The sequence below is a fragment of the Leucoraja erinacea genome, chromosome 1 (assembly GCF_028641065.1).
Source record: "Leucoraja erinacea ecotype New England chromosome 1, Leri_hhj_1, whole genome shotgun sequence".
Classification (NCBI taxonomy): Eukaryota; Metazoa; Chordata; class Chondrichthyes; order Rajiformes; family Rajidae; genus Leucoraja; species Leucoraja erinaceus.
The window spans coordinates 24,028,565-24,046,334 of NC_073377.1; the positions used below are offsets into that span (position 1 = coordinate 24,028,565).

General features: G+C 44.4%; 1 protein-coding gene across 6 annotated transcripts in view; it reads left to right on the plus strand.

The window, feature by feature from the left end:
* The window catches only part of st8sia3 (ST8 alpha-N-acetyl-neuraminide alpha-2,8-sialyltransferase 3), a 93,504-nt gene that overhangs the window by 62,167 nt on the left and 13,567 nt on the right, over positions 1 to 17,770 (plus strand). For 3 of the 6 annotated variants that reach the window (XM_055664028.1, XM_055664417.1, XM_055664278.1), the window contains one exon: positions 10,739 to 10,969. In XM_055664028.1, coding sequence (XP_055520003.1) covers positions 10,739 to 10,969 — 231 coding nt within the window. The other 3 variants (XM_055664112.1, XM_055664336.1, XM_055664193.1) reach the window with 3 other exon arrangements.

The following is a 17,770-nucleotide window of genomic DNA, read 5'->3' on the forward strand; positions in this document are numbered from 1 at the left end:
TTCATTCCCCCTGTTCTGATTTGTTGCAGTACAACAATTATTTTTCATCACTATGCTACACTGGGATGGTGCAATATTGCATAATTCCTTCAACTTACGGCTAATTTCACAGAAATTGCTGGTAATAAATACCCAGGGAATGAAAAATGACCAGAAGAACTTTACCGGAGAGATTTATAGGGTTTCAGGAAAATATATGAACAAATGGTGGACATAGAAACTCGTCACAAGAAGAAATCACAAAATCTGCCCGTGATCCAATTAATTTCCACAAGGCAATAGTAGGTCTGAAATTGCAAGGAGCTATGGGAAGGTAAAGGTTGGAATTAGTCAATCTTAGAGGAAGGACAGGCATGGAGAGGTAAAGGAATATGGTGAAGCTGAAGGGCTGAAGTGTATTTATATCAATGCAAGGAGTATTGCGGAGAAAGCAGATGAACTTAGAGCCTGGATTTGGTGCTTGGGACTATGATGTTGTGGCCATCGTGTTGCAAGTGGGACACGACTGGCACCTCAATGTTCCTTGCGCTGTTTCAGAATAAGTGATTCTGTTCCATTCTGTTTGTAGTTTGTTTGGTTGTTTGTTTGTTTGTTTGTCTTTTTGCACAAAGTCCGCGAGCATTGCCACTATTCATTTCACTGCACATCTCGTATGTGTATGTGACGAATAAACTTGACTTGACTTGACGTGATAGAGACAGAAGGAAAAGAGATGGGGGATTCATGCTATTCAAGGAGATTGTCACGGCAACACTCAGAGAGGACATACTGGAGGGCTCGTCCACTAATGCAATATGGGTGAGAGCTTAAAAATTAAGAAAGGTGGAAATAGTCAAATAGGATTGTACTGTAGGCCTGCCAATAGCCAGCAAGAGACAGAGGAACAGATATGTACACAGATTACCAATAGATGCCAAAGCAACAGAATTGACTTGAACTCCGCCTCCCAATCCCACAGTGACCTCTCTGTCCTGGACCTCCTCTATTGTCAGAGTGAGACACGGTTCAAATTGGACGAACATCACCTCATATTCTGCTTGGTCAGCATACACCCCAGCGGCATGAACATTGACTTGTTTGACTTAAAGTAACGCTTGCTTTCCCTCTCCCTCCATCCCCCCCCCCCCCCCCCCCCCCCCCCCCCCCCCCCCCCCCCCCCTGGCCAGTCTTAATGTGTCTGACCTCATTTTAGCTCTGGCTGCTTTGTTGTTACCTTCTCCCAGCTAACAATGATCTATTCTACATTTTCCTTGGTCTCCATTCCCTTTGTCCTGTTTTCACACCTTACACTTCCTTATCTATGTATCTCCCTCTCCCCTGACAGCAGTCTGAAGAAGAGTCTTGACTCAAAACGTCATCCATTCCATCTCTCCAAAGATTCCACCTGGCCAGCTGAGTTACTCTAGCATTTTTTTTAATCTATCTTCGATTTAAACCAGCATCTACAGTTCCTTCCCACACAGGATTGTGTTAGTGGTGATTTTAAGTTCCACAATATTGACTGAGACTTGCTCTGTGTCAAATGCTTTGTCAGGGCCAAATTTGAGATGTGTATCCAAGAGGGTTTCTTGAAGCAGTATGCCGATTGTCCAAGCCAAGAAGGGAATATACTGGGATTTGTGTGGGCCAGTTACTCGATACCAATTTCTTGGTTGTAAAATCACTTTGCTCAATCCATGCAGTCCTGCGATACACTTTCATTGGGTTGACATCATATCTTTGGGAACAGCTGATGCTATTTCCAGCATGCTTTTTGGCACTTTTATTTTAAGCGGAGTTGATCCGTTAGATTAAACTTACGTAGAAACATAGAAAATAGGTGCAGGAGTAGGCCATTCGGCCCTTCGAGCCTGCACCGCCATTCAATATGATCATGGCTGATCATCCAACTCAGTATCCTGTACCTGCCTTCTCTCCATACCCCCTGATCCCTTTAGCCACAAGGGCCACATCTAACTCCCTCTTAAATATAGCCAATGAACTGGCCTCAACTACCTTCTGTGGCAGAGAATTCCAGAGATTCATCACTCTCTGTGTGAAAAATGTTTTCCTCATCTCGGTCCTAAAAGATTTCCCCCTTACCCTTAAACTGTGACCCCTTGTTCTGGACTTCCCCAACATCGGGAACAATCTTCCTGCATCTAGCCTGTCCACCCTTAAGAATTGTGTAAGTTTCTATAAGATTCCGCCTCAATCTTCTAAATTCTAGCGAGTACAAGCCGAGTCTATCCAGTCTTTCTTCATATGAAAGTCATGACATCCCAGGAATCAGTCTGGTGAACCTTCTCTGTACTCCCTCTATGGCAAGAATGTCTTTCCTCAGATTAATGGTAGAATGAGATTAATAAAAGTTACAACTTTTAAAGTGAGAAGACTGGGCCCCATATCTGTGGAAGGATGTGCTGGGGTTCGAGAGGATCCAGAGGAGATTTACGAGAATGATCCCAAGGAGGATTAGGTTAACATATGAGGAGCATTTGATGACTTTGGGCCTGTACTCATTGAAGTTTAGAAGGATGAAGGGGAAATCTCGTTGAGACCTACTAGAAAATGAAAGGCCTAGATGGAGTGGACGTGGAAAGGAATTTTCCAGTAATGGGAGAGTCGAGAGCCAGAGGGCACAATCTCGGAATAAAAGGACATACCTGTAGAAAGGGGATGAGGAGACATTTAGTTAGCCTGAGGATGGCAAATCTATGTAATTCATTGTCACAAATGGCTCTGGAGGCCAAGTCATTTGATATTTTTATAACGAAGATTGATAGGTTCTTGATTAGTCAAGTCATTAGTAAGGCTGTCAAAGGTTGCGGGGAGAAGGCAGGAGAATGGGGTTGAGAGGAAAAAAAGGAATGATGGAGAAGACTCAATGGGCCAAATAGTCTAATTCTGCTTCTATATCTTATGGTCTTATGATATGTACATGGATGTGAACGGCCTCGAGAGATATGGGCCAGCTGCAGGCCTTTGAGACTAGCTCGTTTAAGCAAGCACATGATTCATGATTCTATGACAAATACTGGTGGTTCAATTTTTAACTGTTAGATCTGATGGGGAACTACCCTAATCAGCATAACAAAGTCGAGATAGACACAAAATGCTAGAGTAACTCAGCTGGTCAGACAATATCTCTGGAGAAAAGAAATAGGTATGAGAAAAGGAATGAGAACAGAATATGTTCTTTATCTTTTCATACCTCTAGATTACCATTTTTCCCAAGGAAAGAGAAACTTGGTCTAGCGACTCTCTCCTCTAACCTAAGTATATACAGTACACAAGAGAAGGACATTTAAAAGTTGTTTGTCGGAATTCATTAAGGGAGCTTCTTCATATAGACAGGGTGTCCATAAGTAATGTGTTTGTAATGCAGGGACAGCGTGTTCTAGAAAGCTTTTCTAGAATTAGTGGATAAATCACCTTATTCAGATTGAATGTGGTGGTTTCTCGGTTGCTGAGGTCAGTAAGAGAGTGATTTCCACATGCCCAAGCCATAATCTTCCAAATATCTATAGATCCAGGGTTACACAGAAAAGCTGGAGAAACTCTTCTGGAAAATTGCAAATGTTACAAAAATGTTCAAAATCTATACATCCAGGGTTGATGTTGTCTGGAAAATTGCAAATGTTACAAACATTTTCAAAATAGGGATGCAAGAATAAACGTAATAGTTATAGCCCGGTCAGTTTCAACCTTAGTGATGCAGAACATTCTAGAAACAATATTAAGTGACAGAGCTATGAGTTTCTGGGAATATTGTTAATTGAATAGAGAATTGAGTGGTGAATCTGTGGAATTCTCTGCCACAGAAGGTAGTTGAGGCCAGTCCATTGACTATATTTAAGAGGGAGTTAGATGTGGCCCTTGTGGCTAAAGGGATCAGGGGGTATGGAGAGAAGGCAGGTATGGGATACTGAGTTGGATGATCAGCCATGATCATATTGAATGGCGGTGCAGGCTCGAGGGGGCCGAATGGCCTACTCCTGCACCTATTTTCTATGTTCTAACTCCAGCATGGATTTGTCCAAAATATATAATGTCCAATTATTTTGATAGAGCTTTTTGATTCAGCAAAAGAGAAGTCAAGAAGGAAAATGTGGTCGATTTAATAACTAAAGTGTTTGCTAATGTCTGAGACAAAGGCTTGTCAACAAGAATGAAGACTATGAAATAAAAGAGCCAGTGGCAGCATGGCTAAAATAATAGTTGATAAGGAGGCTCGTTGATAAATGATGGGAGGCTAGAGAAAGTAATGGCAGAGCGGTAATATGACGGGGTGCCGCAGCAGTTGGTGCTGCTGTCTCAGAGTTCGAAGGATCGCAGGTTCAATCCCAATCTTGGATCCTGCCTGTGTGAGGTTTCTCCACTTGACAGCATAGGTTTCCATCAGGTAACCTGGTTCCCTCCTATATCCCATGGATGTGCTGTAACATTCCTCAGCAGATTTAAGTGGCAAATCAAGTACAAGTGAGATAGAAAAAGTCCCAAAGTTGCAGGGAAGAAAGGAAGTAAGTGAATCTGATGGAACTACTTTACTGGACCCAATAGGCTCTCTCTTTCTTCTGTGTCATAACTCAAGCAAGGCTGTTTTTGGGACTGGAGGAAGTGCACAGTAGAGTTCCGCAGGGATCACTACTACACCACTGATTCTTATTTATTTTTAAATTATTTTTATTGATGATATTGTTTTTTTTTTTTTAAATATTAGTTTTAAAATATATATTAACAATAAGAACAGGTGTAATGGGCACAATTTCCACATTTTCAAATGACATAAAACTTGAAGTGACTGCCATGATAGTAACAGGCTTCAAGGACATTAAAACATGATGCTGGATGGATGACAGATGAATCAATGAGAAATGGGAAGTGTTGCATTTTGTTCACAAAACATCAACATAAACCATTGGGCACAATGTTAAATGGGATGAGTGTTCAGTGAAATCTTGGAGAATCTGAGCACAGTTCATTGAATGTGGCAGACAATGTTCAATAAACACACAGGGTTCAGGACTTTATATAAAAAAAGACATGGAATTAGTGTCACAATTACTCTATAAAACACTGAACCAGCCAAAAGACTATCATATCCAATTCTGGCATTGCATTTTAGAAGAGTTGTAAAAGCTTTTATGGAGGTTGAATAAGAGATTTACTGAGTTAATTCCAGGGACATTCTTCCAGTTTCAGGGGGAGGTGCCTGGGGTGGGTGGAGAAAAATGCCTGAACCAGGGAGTCACAGAAAGAATGGTTCCTGCAGAAGGCAAACATTTGCGGAGAGAAGAAGACATGGCTGGTGGTGAGGTGACTTTGTAGCTGCTGGAAATGTGAACAATGATGTGCTGGTTGCGTAGCTGGGTGGGATGAAGGGCGAGGACTAAGAGATCTCTGTTTCTTATGGGGAGATGTGGGGGAAGAACAGGGGAGGGGCGGTTGGGCGCTCCTTCAACCACAGTGGGGGGGAAACAGTTACAGTGGTTTACAGAAGCCGTTACAGTGGTTCCCTTTGCCGATGCTGCCTGACCCACTGGGTTCCTCCAGCAGCTTGATTTTTGCTCCAGATTCCAGCATCTGCAGTCTCCGGTGTCCCCAGGCATTAGGACTAGTTGTTTCACTCCTCTTACAAAGAGATGGCATGAACTGGTTTGCAGCCACAGTCCCCCTCTACTCTGTAGCCATTTGGATCTTGTGAAAATAAATACCTGAGAATGTAGAACTGTTGCTTCAATCAATATAAATACTGATATTCAGTCTGAAAATGTATGTGATAATTCTGAATTCAGTGATGAAGGGAAATATAAATGAGAATTTGGAGCCCAATTCAGAATATTTTCAAAATGATCTTCATGCCTTATATTCATTGTCCAAATTTTAAAGCTGTGCTTTTCTTATTATTTTGATAGCTAGCTGTCTCCATGTACCATATGTAAAAGAGGTTCAGTTTAGAGAGAGATACATCATGGAATCAGGCACTTTGACTCATCGAGTCCACACTACATTACTTATTCTCACTAGTTCTATGTTATCCCACTTTCTCATCCACCTTGTACACATTAGAGGCAATTTACAGACGCCAATTAACCTACAAACCCGCACATCTTTGGGGTATGGGAGGAAACCGGAGTACATGGAGAAAACCCAGGTGGTCACAAGGAGAACATTCAAACTCCACACAGATGGCACACTAGCTCAGGGATTGAACCTGGGTCTCTGGCGCTGTGCGGCAGTGTGCCACCCACCTTCGACACTGTAGCGCCCGCCACACAAGGTATTCAGATTTCTACTAGTGAGGGATGGCACAGCGAGCAGAGCCGCTGTCTCACGGCTATAGTAGTCCAGGTTCAAGTCTGACCTCAGGTGTTGTCTGATTGGATTTCCCCCTATGACTGTATGATTTTCTCCCTGGTATTCCACTTTCTTCCCACATCCCAGAGACATGTAGATTGCTAGATCGGGTGACCACTGTAAAGTGTGTATGTGAGGGGTAGAATCAAGGAGGAATTGATGGCAATCTGGGGGGAATAAAAATGGGATTAGTACTTGATAATCAATGTGCCCAGTGGACCAAGGGGTCTGTTTCTGAATTCTGGAACTTTATGACATTTGGGATTATATCGTTTTTAAAAGACAAAAAGTGCTGGAGTAACTCAGTGGGTCAGGCAATATCATTGGAGGATATGAGTAGGTGATATTTTGTGTCGGTACCCTTCTAAAGGCTGATTGTCGGGGGGTGAAAATACTGGAAGAGAGGACATAGTGTGGCAGCATGGGAAGGGTAGAGCCAGGTGAGGGCAGCTTTTGAAGAGCAGATGGTTGTTCACCTATTACCTGCCACACTTTGTCCTACCGCTCCCTCGCATCTATTTTTATTTCCCTCCTCTTCCACCCCCCACCCCACCAATCTGTCTGAAGAAGGGTCCAAAGCCAAATTGTCACCTATCTGTGTTTTCCAGGGATGCTGCCATGACCCACTGATTCCTCCAGCGTGTTGTGTCTTTTTGTTGTAAACCAGCATCTGTAGTTCCTTGTTCTACATTTGGTATTACATATAATTTACTTGTTGGACGGAGAGGCTGACAAAACTAATGTTACGCAATGGGCCTCAGGCTAGACTATATTTTCCAATGTTTAGGTTTAGATGTATTATCGTCATGTGTACAGACGTACACTGAAAAGCTTTGTTTTGCATGCTATCTGATCAAATCAGATAATACTGTACATATATGATGTCATTATATTCAAGTGCAATAGGTAGAGAAAAGGGGAAGATACAGAATGTAGAATAGAGTTAAAGGTAGAAAAGAGATGGGTGATTGTATCGGCTGATTATAGCTCCTCTGTTTGGAACCAGCACGCGAAGAGTCGCCAAGTTCCCAGTTACTGATTGCAGTCGGTGGAACTGCTCATGGTGGCCAAAAGACTGAGGTTGGGCATCTGGCTAGAGAGACTCTTGAAGGATTTTAAGGCCTGAGGAGGTCATAAATGTAAAGAAGAGAGGGAGGGAGAAGAGGCCACTAACAAACCTGAATACATTTTAAGACTGAGATGTTGCCATACTGGGAACCAATGGAAATTAGTAAATACAGAACAATGGGTGACTAGGATTTGTTGCATGATGGAGTCATAGTGTCATACAACAGAGATACAGGCCCTTCGGCCCAACTTGCCCAAACTAGTCTCACCTGCCCACATTTGGCACATATCCCTCTAAACCGTTCCGATTCATGTGCCTATTGAAATGTCTTTTAAATGTTGTTGTTGTATCAGCCTCAACTACCTCCCCGAGCAACTTATTCCATATGCCCACTTATTCCATGTACCCTGTTTAGAATTTGGCTACTTATAAATCTTTCCCCTCTCCCGTTAAACCTACTGTATGTTGTCTGGTTCTTGCTTCCTCTACCCTGGGTAAAAGTCTCTATGTGTCCACCCTATCCCCCCCCCCTCATGATCTTATGCCATCTATAAGATCACCCCTCATCCTCCTGTGCTCCAAGGAATAAAGTCTTAGCCAGCCCAACGTCTCCCTAGAGCACAGGCCCTCAAGTCCTGGTAACATCCATGTAAATCTTCTCTGACCTGTTTCAAGCTTAACATCTTTCCCCTATTAGAGTGGCCAAAACTGAACACAATAATCCAAAGGTACACAAAAATGCTGGAGAAACTCAGCGGGTGCAGCAGCATCTGTGGAGCGAAGGAAATAGGCGATGTTTCGGGCCGAAACCCTTCTTCAGACTGATGGGGGGTGGGGGGGAGAAGGAAGGAAAAAGGGAGGGGGAGGAGCCCGAGGGCGGGGGGATGGGAGGAGACAGCTCGAGGGTTAAGGAAGGGGAGGAGACAGCAAGGGCTAGCAAAATTGGGAGAATTCAATGTTCATGCCATCCGGACACAAGCAACCCAGGCGGAATATGAGGTGCTGTTCCTCCAATTACCAGTGTTGCTTACTCTGGCGATGGAGGAGACCCAGGACAGAGAGGTCGGATTGGGAATGGGAGGGGGAGTTGAAGTGCTGAGCCACCGGGAGTTCAGGTAGGTTATTGCGGACTGAGCGGAGGTGTTCGGCGAAACGATCGCCCAACCTCCGCTTAGTCTCCCCGATGTAAATCAGCTGACATCTAGAGCAGCGGATGCAGTAGATGAGGTTGGAGGAGATACAGGTGAACCTTTGTCGCACCTGGAACAACTGCTTGGGTCCTAAGCGGAGGTTGGGCGATCATTTCGCCGAACACCTCCGCTCAGTCTGCAATAACCTACCTGAACTCCCGGTGGCTCTGCACTTCAACTCCCCCTCCCATTCCCAATCCGACCTCTCTGTCCTGGGTCTCCTCCATTGCCAGAGTGAGCAACACCGGAAATTGGAGGAACCTCATATTCCGCCTGGGTTGCTTGCGTCCGGTTGGCATGAACATTGAATTCTCCCAATTTTGCTAGCCCTTGCTGTCTCCTCCCCTTCCTTAACCCTCGAGCTGTCTCTTCCCATCCCCCCGCCCTCGGGCTCCTCCTCCTCCCTTTTTCCTTCCTTCTCCCCCCCCACCCCCCATCAGTCTGAAGAAGGGTTTCGGCCCGAAACGTCGCCTATTTCCTTCACTCCATAGATGCTGCTGCACCCGCTGAGTTTCTCCAGCATTTTTCTGTACCTTCGATCTCCCAGCATCTGCAGTTCCTTCTTGAACACAATAATCCAAACGTGGCCTCGCCAATATCTTGTACAAATGTAATATAACATTCCAATTCCCACAATAGTGATGAAGGCCAATGTGTGAAAGCCTTCTTGACCATGCTACCTACCTTCAATGCCATTTTCAAGGAACTACAGTATGTACCTGCATTCTAAGATTCCTCTGCTCTGACACTCTCCAAAGCTCTGCCATTCACTGTGAAAGTCCTGTCCTGCTTTGACTTCTGAAAATGTAACACCTCACACTTATCTGCGTTAATCTCCATTAACCATTCATTGGCCCATTTGCCCAATTGATCAAGATCCAGCTGTAATTATTGATTTTTGCTATCTATACCACCTATTTTAGTGTAATCTGCAAACTTAATAATCATACCTTGTACATTCTCAATTAAATCGTTGATATAAACCACAAACAGCACTGATCCCTAAGGCACACGACTTGCCACAGGCTTCCAGTCCGAAAAACAACCCCTCACCATCACCCTCTACTTCTTTCCATTAAGCCAATTTTTTATCGTCCACTAACTCTCCCTGGATCCCATGTGATCCAACCTACCAAGCGGAACCTTATCAAATGCCTTGTTGAATTCCATATAGACAACCTCTATGGCTTTTCCCTCATCATTCTTTTTGGTTATTTAAAAAAAAACTCTATCATATTCACGAGACACAATCACCCAGGCACAAAACCATGCTGACTATCCCTAATCAGCCCCTGCCTATACATGCAGGGGGGCTTCATTTTATGGAAATGTAGTAGAGTTATGATCTTGGTTTTGAAAAATGGGAAGCATGGATGAAAGATGCAGGTCTAGTCATGGCAATAACAGATGGGTTTACATTATTTCTGTTGAATCAGAATGTGTTCTTTGTGCCATTCGTTAATATGCCTCATTACCTCATACATACCTACTTCAAATTACATCTGACATCTATCTGCCAATTACCCTAACTTTGATCTTCTTGAAAATGTTCACAGGGTTCGTTTGTGTTCACCCATCGGAAATGATCTACCCCTTTACTTTCTTATCCGCATGCAGGACCATGTTCTCCAGAGATGCTGCCTGACCCGTTGAGTTATTCCAGCACTTGTGTCATCTTTTTTTGTAAACCAATATCTGCAGTTCCTTGTTTCTACCGATTGTCTTATTGTTTTTTTTTTAAATATATATTTTTTTAGTTGAAATATTGCCGAATCGTTCAAATAATAAAAAAGCAGAATATTTGTCTTGTTTTACAGTACGCGGTCAGGCACTTGCTTAGAGTGCATTAATAAAAGCCTTAAGGCTTGTCGGGGAAGTAGAGGAAAACTATTCCAGTCACATTTAGCTTGCAGCCGGGGCATAGATGGAAGCAGCGTTGGTGCAGTGTGTATGTGGAGTGTTGGGGTATTATAAAGCAACGCAACGTATCACCAACGCAACCACCTACTACTTCTGCATTGCAGAATTTCGACTCCGTCCATTTTTTTATTTCACATATATAAACCAGAACAATAGACTGTTAATATAATCGACTTACTTTTCTTTCTTCCCCACCCCCCCCCCCCCCTCTCTTGTTAAGATATGCGAACAGATATGGGTCTGCTGTCGTTTTACTGTTGAGCTGTTGCACTATGAGGATTTGCAGAATGGTTCGTATGGCGAGTGTGCTGGGCTTGGTGATGTTAAGTGTCGCTCTGCTAATTCTATCATTGATCAGCTATGTCTCAATCAAAAAGGACAACCTCTTCGCCACCCCGAGATATCTGGGCTCGGCCGGCCCTAAAATGTACATGCTACACAGTGGATTTCGGTGAGTAAAACAAAACGCCCTGAACAAAAAAATGTGTATATGATGCAGCCCTCATGCCCACCTTGTTTTGCAATCGATTGGCCATTGATTAACCTTTAACCCCCTCCCCACAACACAATGTGTGTGCATGGTTTATTTTTTTTAGAAAGCGGCGATCATATTGTTGGAAGGGAACTGGCAGGCCTGTTAGCAGCGCAGGCACGATGCTTCTGATATGCGTTATGATCCTGACATCTTCAATCCCTTTCCCCACCCAATCAGACAATACTATTGAGTCGGCATATTTCCCATCCATTCCCCGCCCCCGCGTCCAATGCTGTCAATTCCCATGCTGGGGAGGTGGGGGAGGGGGTGATGCCTGATTTTTTGGGGGGATAAACGAGTTGTAGCCTTCGGATGTGCACCCTGGCAGCAGCTCTCCGCACCGCGGTGCTTGCAGCTCCCTCCCTGGCCGCGCTGCCGAAGCCGCATTCGCGCACCGCAGGGGTCACTGCATTGTTGACCCACTTCCCACGGCATCTTCCTGGCGAAGGTCCTTCAACTGAAGTGGGTTGGAGGTGGGGATAGGCGCTTTTGTTTACGTGGTCGTGTGAGTGCATATATAAACAACAGGGCAATTAACCGGGTTCCATTGTGGCATTAGATGTGGCTTCTGGCTACATCTGGGGAATGAACAATGTTCCGTGCTAAAGCTGCAGTATTGCTATACTCTAGTGGTGCAAAACCGGCTTGAAGTTGGTAAGAAATTGAAATACAAGAACATGTAGAAATGAGAATCTCAATAACGAAGGTGCTAGTCTCTCAAAACAAAAAAATGCACTGATACCCTCTTCCAGGCCCGATCCTAGAGTGTAATTTTTTTTCTTTGTTAAGGACATTGCAGATTTTTAAAAAGTGCCACAATTTTGCATTCGCTTGTTTTTGCAAATGCCAGTACATACCAAAGAAAAATCATGTTTTCTGCGTAATAATTTGTAGGAAATTGTTGAAACAAAAATAGTACAGTGCAGTTTCTCAGATTCTTTTAACATTTGTCTTTAGCACTATTCATTTAGCACCTTTAGTGAAATATTCCATGTGGTTCACAGGAGAATTATCAGCCAAAGAAGAGATATGTCTGAAGAAGGGTTTTGGCCCAAAACGTTGCCTATCTCCTTCGCTCCATAAATGCTGCTGCACCCGCTGAGTTCCTCCAACACTTTTGTGTACCCAAGAGATATTAGAAGATTTGTTTAAAAAAAATTAGGAGAGTCTAGTGTTTAATTGCCATATATACCAAAAACTATGAAATCTTTACTTGCAGCAATATAACAGGTCGGTTAACACAGTCCTTGATAAATAACATCATAAACAAATAAAGTTCAATAAATTAAGAAAAACAATATTAGTGCAAAAAATGTCTCAAAGTCCCCAAGTGCAACCAAGACAGTTCGTAGTTCATAGTTTAGTTAGTGTTTATAGTGTTCAAGAGCCAAAGCATGGCCAGAAATGTAAAGAGCTTTAGAGATATTTACAGAGGAGATTGATCTTTCTTTTAGAGACATAAAATGTTGGAGTAACTCAGAGGTTGCGGCAGCATCTCTGGAGAAAAGAAATAGGTGTCGTTTCGGGTCGAGGCATTTGATCTTTTGAAAGATTGGGGAATTGAGGGCTATGCAAAACTGACATGGAAGAGGACAGGGCCTTTTTTTTAGGCCCAAGGCAGGCTTGAGGTGCCAAGGGACCTACTCTCTTTTTCTCTTATGTTCTTAACCATATAACCATATAACAATTACAGCACGGAAACAGGCCATCTCGGCCCTACATTGCCATAAACTTCCATTCCTTTCCCATCCATATACCTATCCAATTTATTTTTAAATGATAAAATCGAACCTGCCTCCACCACTTCCACTGGAAGCTCATTCCACACAGCTACCACTCTCTGAGTAAAGAAGTTCCCCCTCATGTTACCCCTAAACTTCTGTCCCTTAATTCTCAAGTCATGTCCTCTTGTTTGAATCTTCCCTACTCTCAATGGGAAAAGCTTAACCACGTCAACTCTGTCTATCCTTCTCATCATTTTAAAGACCTCTATCAAGTCCCCCCTTAACCTTCTGCGCTCCAAAGAATAAAGACCTAACTTGTTCAACCTTTCTCTGTAACTTACTTACTGAAACCCAGGCAACATTCTAGTAAATCTCCTCTGTACTCTCTCTATTTTGTTGACATCCTTCCTATAATTGGGCGACCAAAATTGTACACCATACTCCAGAATTGGCCTCACCAATGCCTTGTACAATTTTAACATTACATCCCAACTTCTATACTCAATGCTCTGTGTGAAGAATTTGTTGAGCCTGAACCTAGACAATAGAAAGCACAATTATCTATGATGAAGAAAAGGCATCAGGTCCAGTCAAAGAGTCAGAATTGTGGCAACACACTCTTACTGTCTTCCCAGCGAGAGAAAGAAATTTAATCTGCAGATAAATATTTTAACAGCTTCAAAAAATCAGTTAGATCAAAAGCAAAGTACTAGAAATTTTAAGTAAGAAAATAAACGTTTGGAATACTCAATGGGTAAAGCAGCATGTTTGGAGAGATCAAACAAAGTTAACTCTCAAGTTGATGACCTTCAGCAAAATTGCTACTCTGATGAATCAGAATGAGGCAGAATCATTAACAATATCATCCAGCACAGATGCTGATGAACCTGCTGATTAGTCCAACTTGTGCTGGTTATTTTTCTGAATAAAAACAATTAAAAAAAACTAACAACCTATTACAGAATAAATGATTTCCTATTGGTCAATGATCCAGCACATAATATTACATTTATTTTTATTGGGCTGGCTAAATTTACATTACATGAACACTATTCATCTCAATGGCCCATAAGAAACATTGCCTTGCATTTTTAATTTAGTTTAGTTCAGTTTAGTTTAGAGATACCGCGCTGACAAAGGCCCTTCGGTCCACTTAGTCCACATTACCACTACCTTACGCACACAAGGGACAATTTTACACATACCAAGCCAATCAACCTCCAAACCTGTGTGTCTTTGGAGTGTGGGAGGAAATTAAAGATCTCGGAGAAAAACACACACAGGTCACGGGGAGAATGTACAAATTCTGTACAGACAAGCTCCCGTAGTCAGGATCGAACCCGGGTCTCGACCCGAAACGTCGCCTATTCCTTCGCTCCATAGATGCTGCCTCACCCGCTGAGTTTCTCCAGCTTTTTTGTCTACCTTTGATTTTTCCAGCATCTGCAGTTCTTCTTAAGCATTTACTAGCCGGTCTCTATCTGCAAGGCAACAACAAAGAATGAAGACCAGAAAAGTTAAAATGTCAAACAATTAATGTAGCTTGCACAGTTTCAGAATTAGAGTAAAGAACGTGTTTAAAATGAGCAAAGTATCTTACAGTAAAGGTACTTATCAACTTATCATTTATCTCCTCCCATTTCCTCCAAATACAAGGCGTAGCTATGGGCACGCGCATGGGCCCTAGCTATGCCTGCCTCTTTGTAGGGTCTGTCGAACAATCCTTGTTCGAGGCGTACCATGGCCTATCCCCAAACTCTACCTCCGCTACATCGACGGCTGCATTGGTGCCACCTCCTGCACCCGCACACAACTCCCTGACTTCATCCATTTCACCACTAACTTCCATCCGGCACTCAAATACACCTGGACTATTTCCGACATTTCCCTACCGTTTCTAGACCTCACTATCTCCATCGCAGGTGATAGACTACTGACCAACATCTACTATAAACCCACTGACTCCCATAGCTATCTGGGCTACACGTCTTCCCGCCCTGCTTCCTGTAAGGACTCCATCCCCTACTCCCACTTCCTCCATCTATGCCGCATCTGCACCCAGGATGAGGTGTTCCACACTAGGGCATCGGAGATGTCCTCATTCTTCAGGGAATGGGGGTTCCCCTCTTCTACTATAGACGAGGCTCTCACCAGGGTCTCTTCTATACCCCACAACTCTGCTCTCACTCCCCATCCCCCACTCATAACAAGGGTAGAGTCCCCCTTGACCCCACCTTCCACCCTGCCAGCCGTCACATACAACAAATAATCCTCCGACATTTTCGCCACCTCCAACGGGATCCCACCACTGGCCACATCTTCCATCTCCTCCACTGTCTGCTTTCCGCAGAGACCGCTCCCTCCATCACTCCCTGGTCAATTTGTCCCTTCCCACCCAAACCACCCCCTCTCCTGGTACTTTCCCTTGCAACCGCAGGAAATGCTACACTTGTCGCTTTACCTCCACCCTTGACTCCATCAAGGACCCAAGCAGTCTTTCCAGGTGCGGCAGAAGTTCACCTGCATCTCCTCCAACCTCATCTATTGCATCCGCTGTTCTAGATGTCAGCTGATCTATATCGGAAAAACCAAGCGTAGGCTTGGCGATCGCTTCACCGAACACCTCCGCTCGGTCCGCATTAACCAACTTGATCTCCCGGTGGCTCAGCACTTCAACTCCCCCTCCCATTCCAAATCCGACCTTTCTGTCCTGGGCCTCCTCCATGGCCAGAGTGAGCACCACCGGAAATTGGAGGAGCAGCACCTCATATTTCGCTTGGGCAAATTTACACCACAGCGGTATGAACATTGACTTCTCTAATTTCAGGTAGTCCCTGCTTTCCCCTCCCCTTCCCAGTGCTCCCTCATCCCACTGTCTCTGCTTCTTCCTTTCTTTTTCCCGCCCACCTCCCCACCCTCACATCAGTCTGAAGGAGGGTCTCGGCCCAAAACGTTGCCTATTTCCTTCGCTCCATAGATGCTGCCTCACCCGCTGAGTTTCTCCAGCATTTTTGTCTACCTTACTGTAAAGGTAAATAAGAAACAGATAATCTATATCGAGATACAGAACTGACATAGGGGACAGAGGGTTTTGAGTGTTATTCTAGCAGCTCCACGTCTGCGACCAGTGGAGTTCTGCAGGGATCTGTGCTGCATCCTGTGTTGTTTGTGATATTTATAATTGAGTTGGATTTAAAGGTAGATTGTTGGTAAATTTGCAAATTACACCAAAATTAGTGGAGTTGCAGGCAGAACGAAAAGCTGCCAAATTATGCAGCGGGATATAGATCAGCTGCAGAAACAGACAGAGAAATGGCAGATGGGAAAGCAAGTGTCAGGTGTTGCTCTTTGGGAAGTCAAATGTAAGGGAAAATAAAGTATATAGTTAATAACAAGACCTTTAATAGCATTCATGTACAGACAGATCTCGGGGTCCAAGACAGTACCTCCACGAAAGTGCCAACATAAATAGATGGAGTGGTAAATAAAGCATATGGTATGCTTGCCTTCTTCAGCCTGGGCATTAAGTAAAAGGGTTAGGAAGTTATTTCAACTTTGGTCAGGCCATATTTGGAGTATTGTGTACAGTTCTGGTTATCCAATTAAAGGGAGGATGTGGAAGTTTTGGAGAAAGCGCAGAAGAGGTTTACCTGGATGTTGCCTGAATTAGAGGAGAGTTTGGACAAACTTGTATTGTTTTCTCTGGAGCGTCAGAGGCTGAGAGGACACCTGATAGAGGTATATAAAATTATCAGTGGCCTAGACAGGATAGACGGTCAGAACCTTTTTCCCAGGGTGGAAATGTCAAGGACTAGAGGGCATAGGTTTAAGGTGAGAGGGGGAAAGTATAAAGAAGATATATGGGGTATTTTTTTTTACACAGAGAGTAGTGGAAACTTGGAACGTGCTGCCTGGGGTGATGGTGGAAGCAGATATGATGGTGGCATTTAAGACACTTTTAGAGAAGCACGTGGAAATGCAGGGAGTGGAGGGATAACATGCAGTTGGAGGAGATTAGCTTAATTAACAATCATGATCAGCATGGAGACTGAGGGCGAAGCACCTTTTCCTCTGCTGTACTGTTCTACATTCCATATGTTGGCCTTATTGGGGGGTAAATGAAATAGGTACTGAATCATCAAGATACAAGATACATTTATTTGTCACATGTACCAATTGGTACAGTGAAACTTCAGGCACAAAATTGTAGGCGGCAGGACTCTCGTCAGCAGCGGCCTCTGCAGCCCGTCTGCGTTTTTATTATTTTTTGTCTATGTTTCTGTGTAGTTTTTGTTATTTTTTTGTTGGGGTGTGTGTGTGGGGGGGGGGGGTGGGAGGGAGGGGGTAACTTTTAATCTCTCCCTGCACGGGAGACCCAACCTTTTCTTTGTCGGGTCTCCGTTGTCGTTGGGGCTGCAACGAGGAGCGGCTTCCAACAGGAAGACCGGGGGCTCTGGTGCCGACGACTCACCTCACCGTCGCGGAGCTGGCCGAGTCCAGAGCGGGTGGAGCGGTGGTGGAGCGCTGCTGCTGCTGCGGCCCGACCTCCGGAGATTCGGAGGCTGCAACTGCGGGTCTGGCGGACGGCGGCACCGGGAGCCCGCGGGTCCCTGGAGGGAGACCGCTTTTCAGGGCTCCCGCAACGGTGACTTCTCCCGCCCGAGTTGCGGGGTTGAAGAGCTCCTGGAGCGGGGCCTTACAGCACCGCCCCGCATGGCTTGGAATGGCCGCGGGACTCTGCGAGCGCACGCCGGGGGTTCTAACATCAAGAACCCGGTGTGCGACCTCGCACCACCCGGCGTGGCTTTAATGGCCGCGGGACCATCGCGATCGCCAGCCGGGGGTTTTGACTTTGACTCTGACATCGGTGGGGGGGAGTGCAGTGGAGAGATAAGTTTTTTGGCCTTCCATCACAGCAATGTGATGGATGTTTATGTAAATTATGTTGTGTCTCGGGTCTATTTGTTTGTAATGTATGGCTGCAGAACCATCA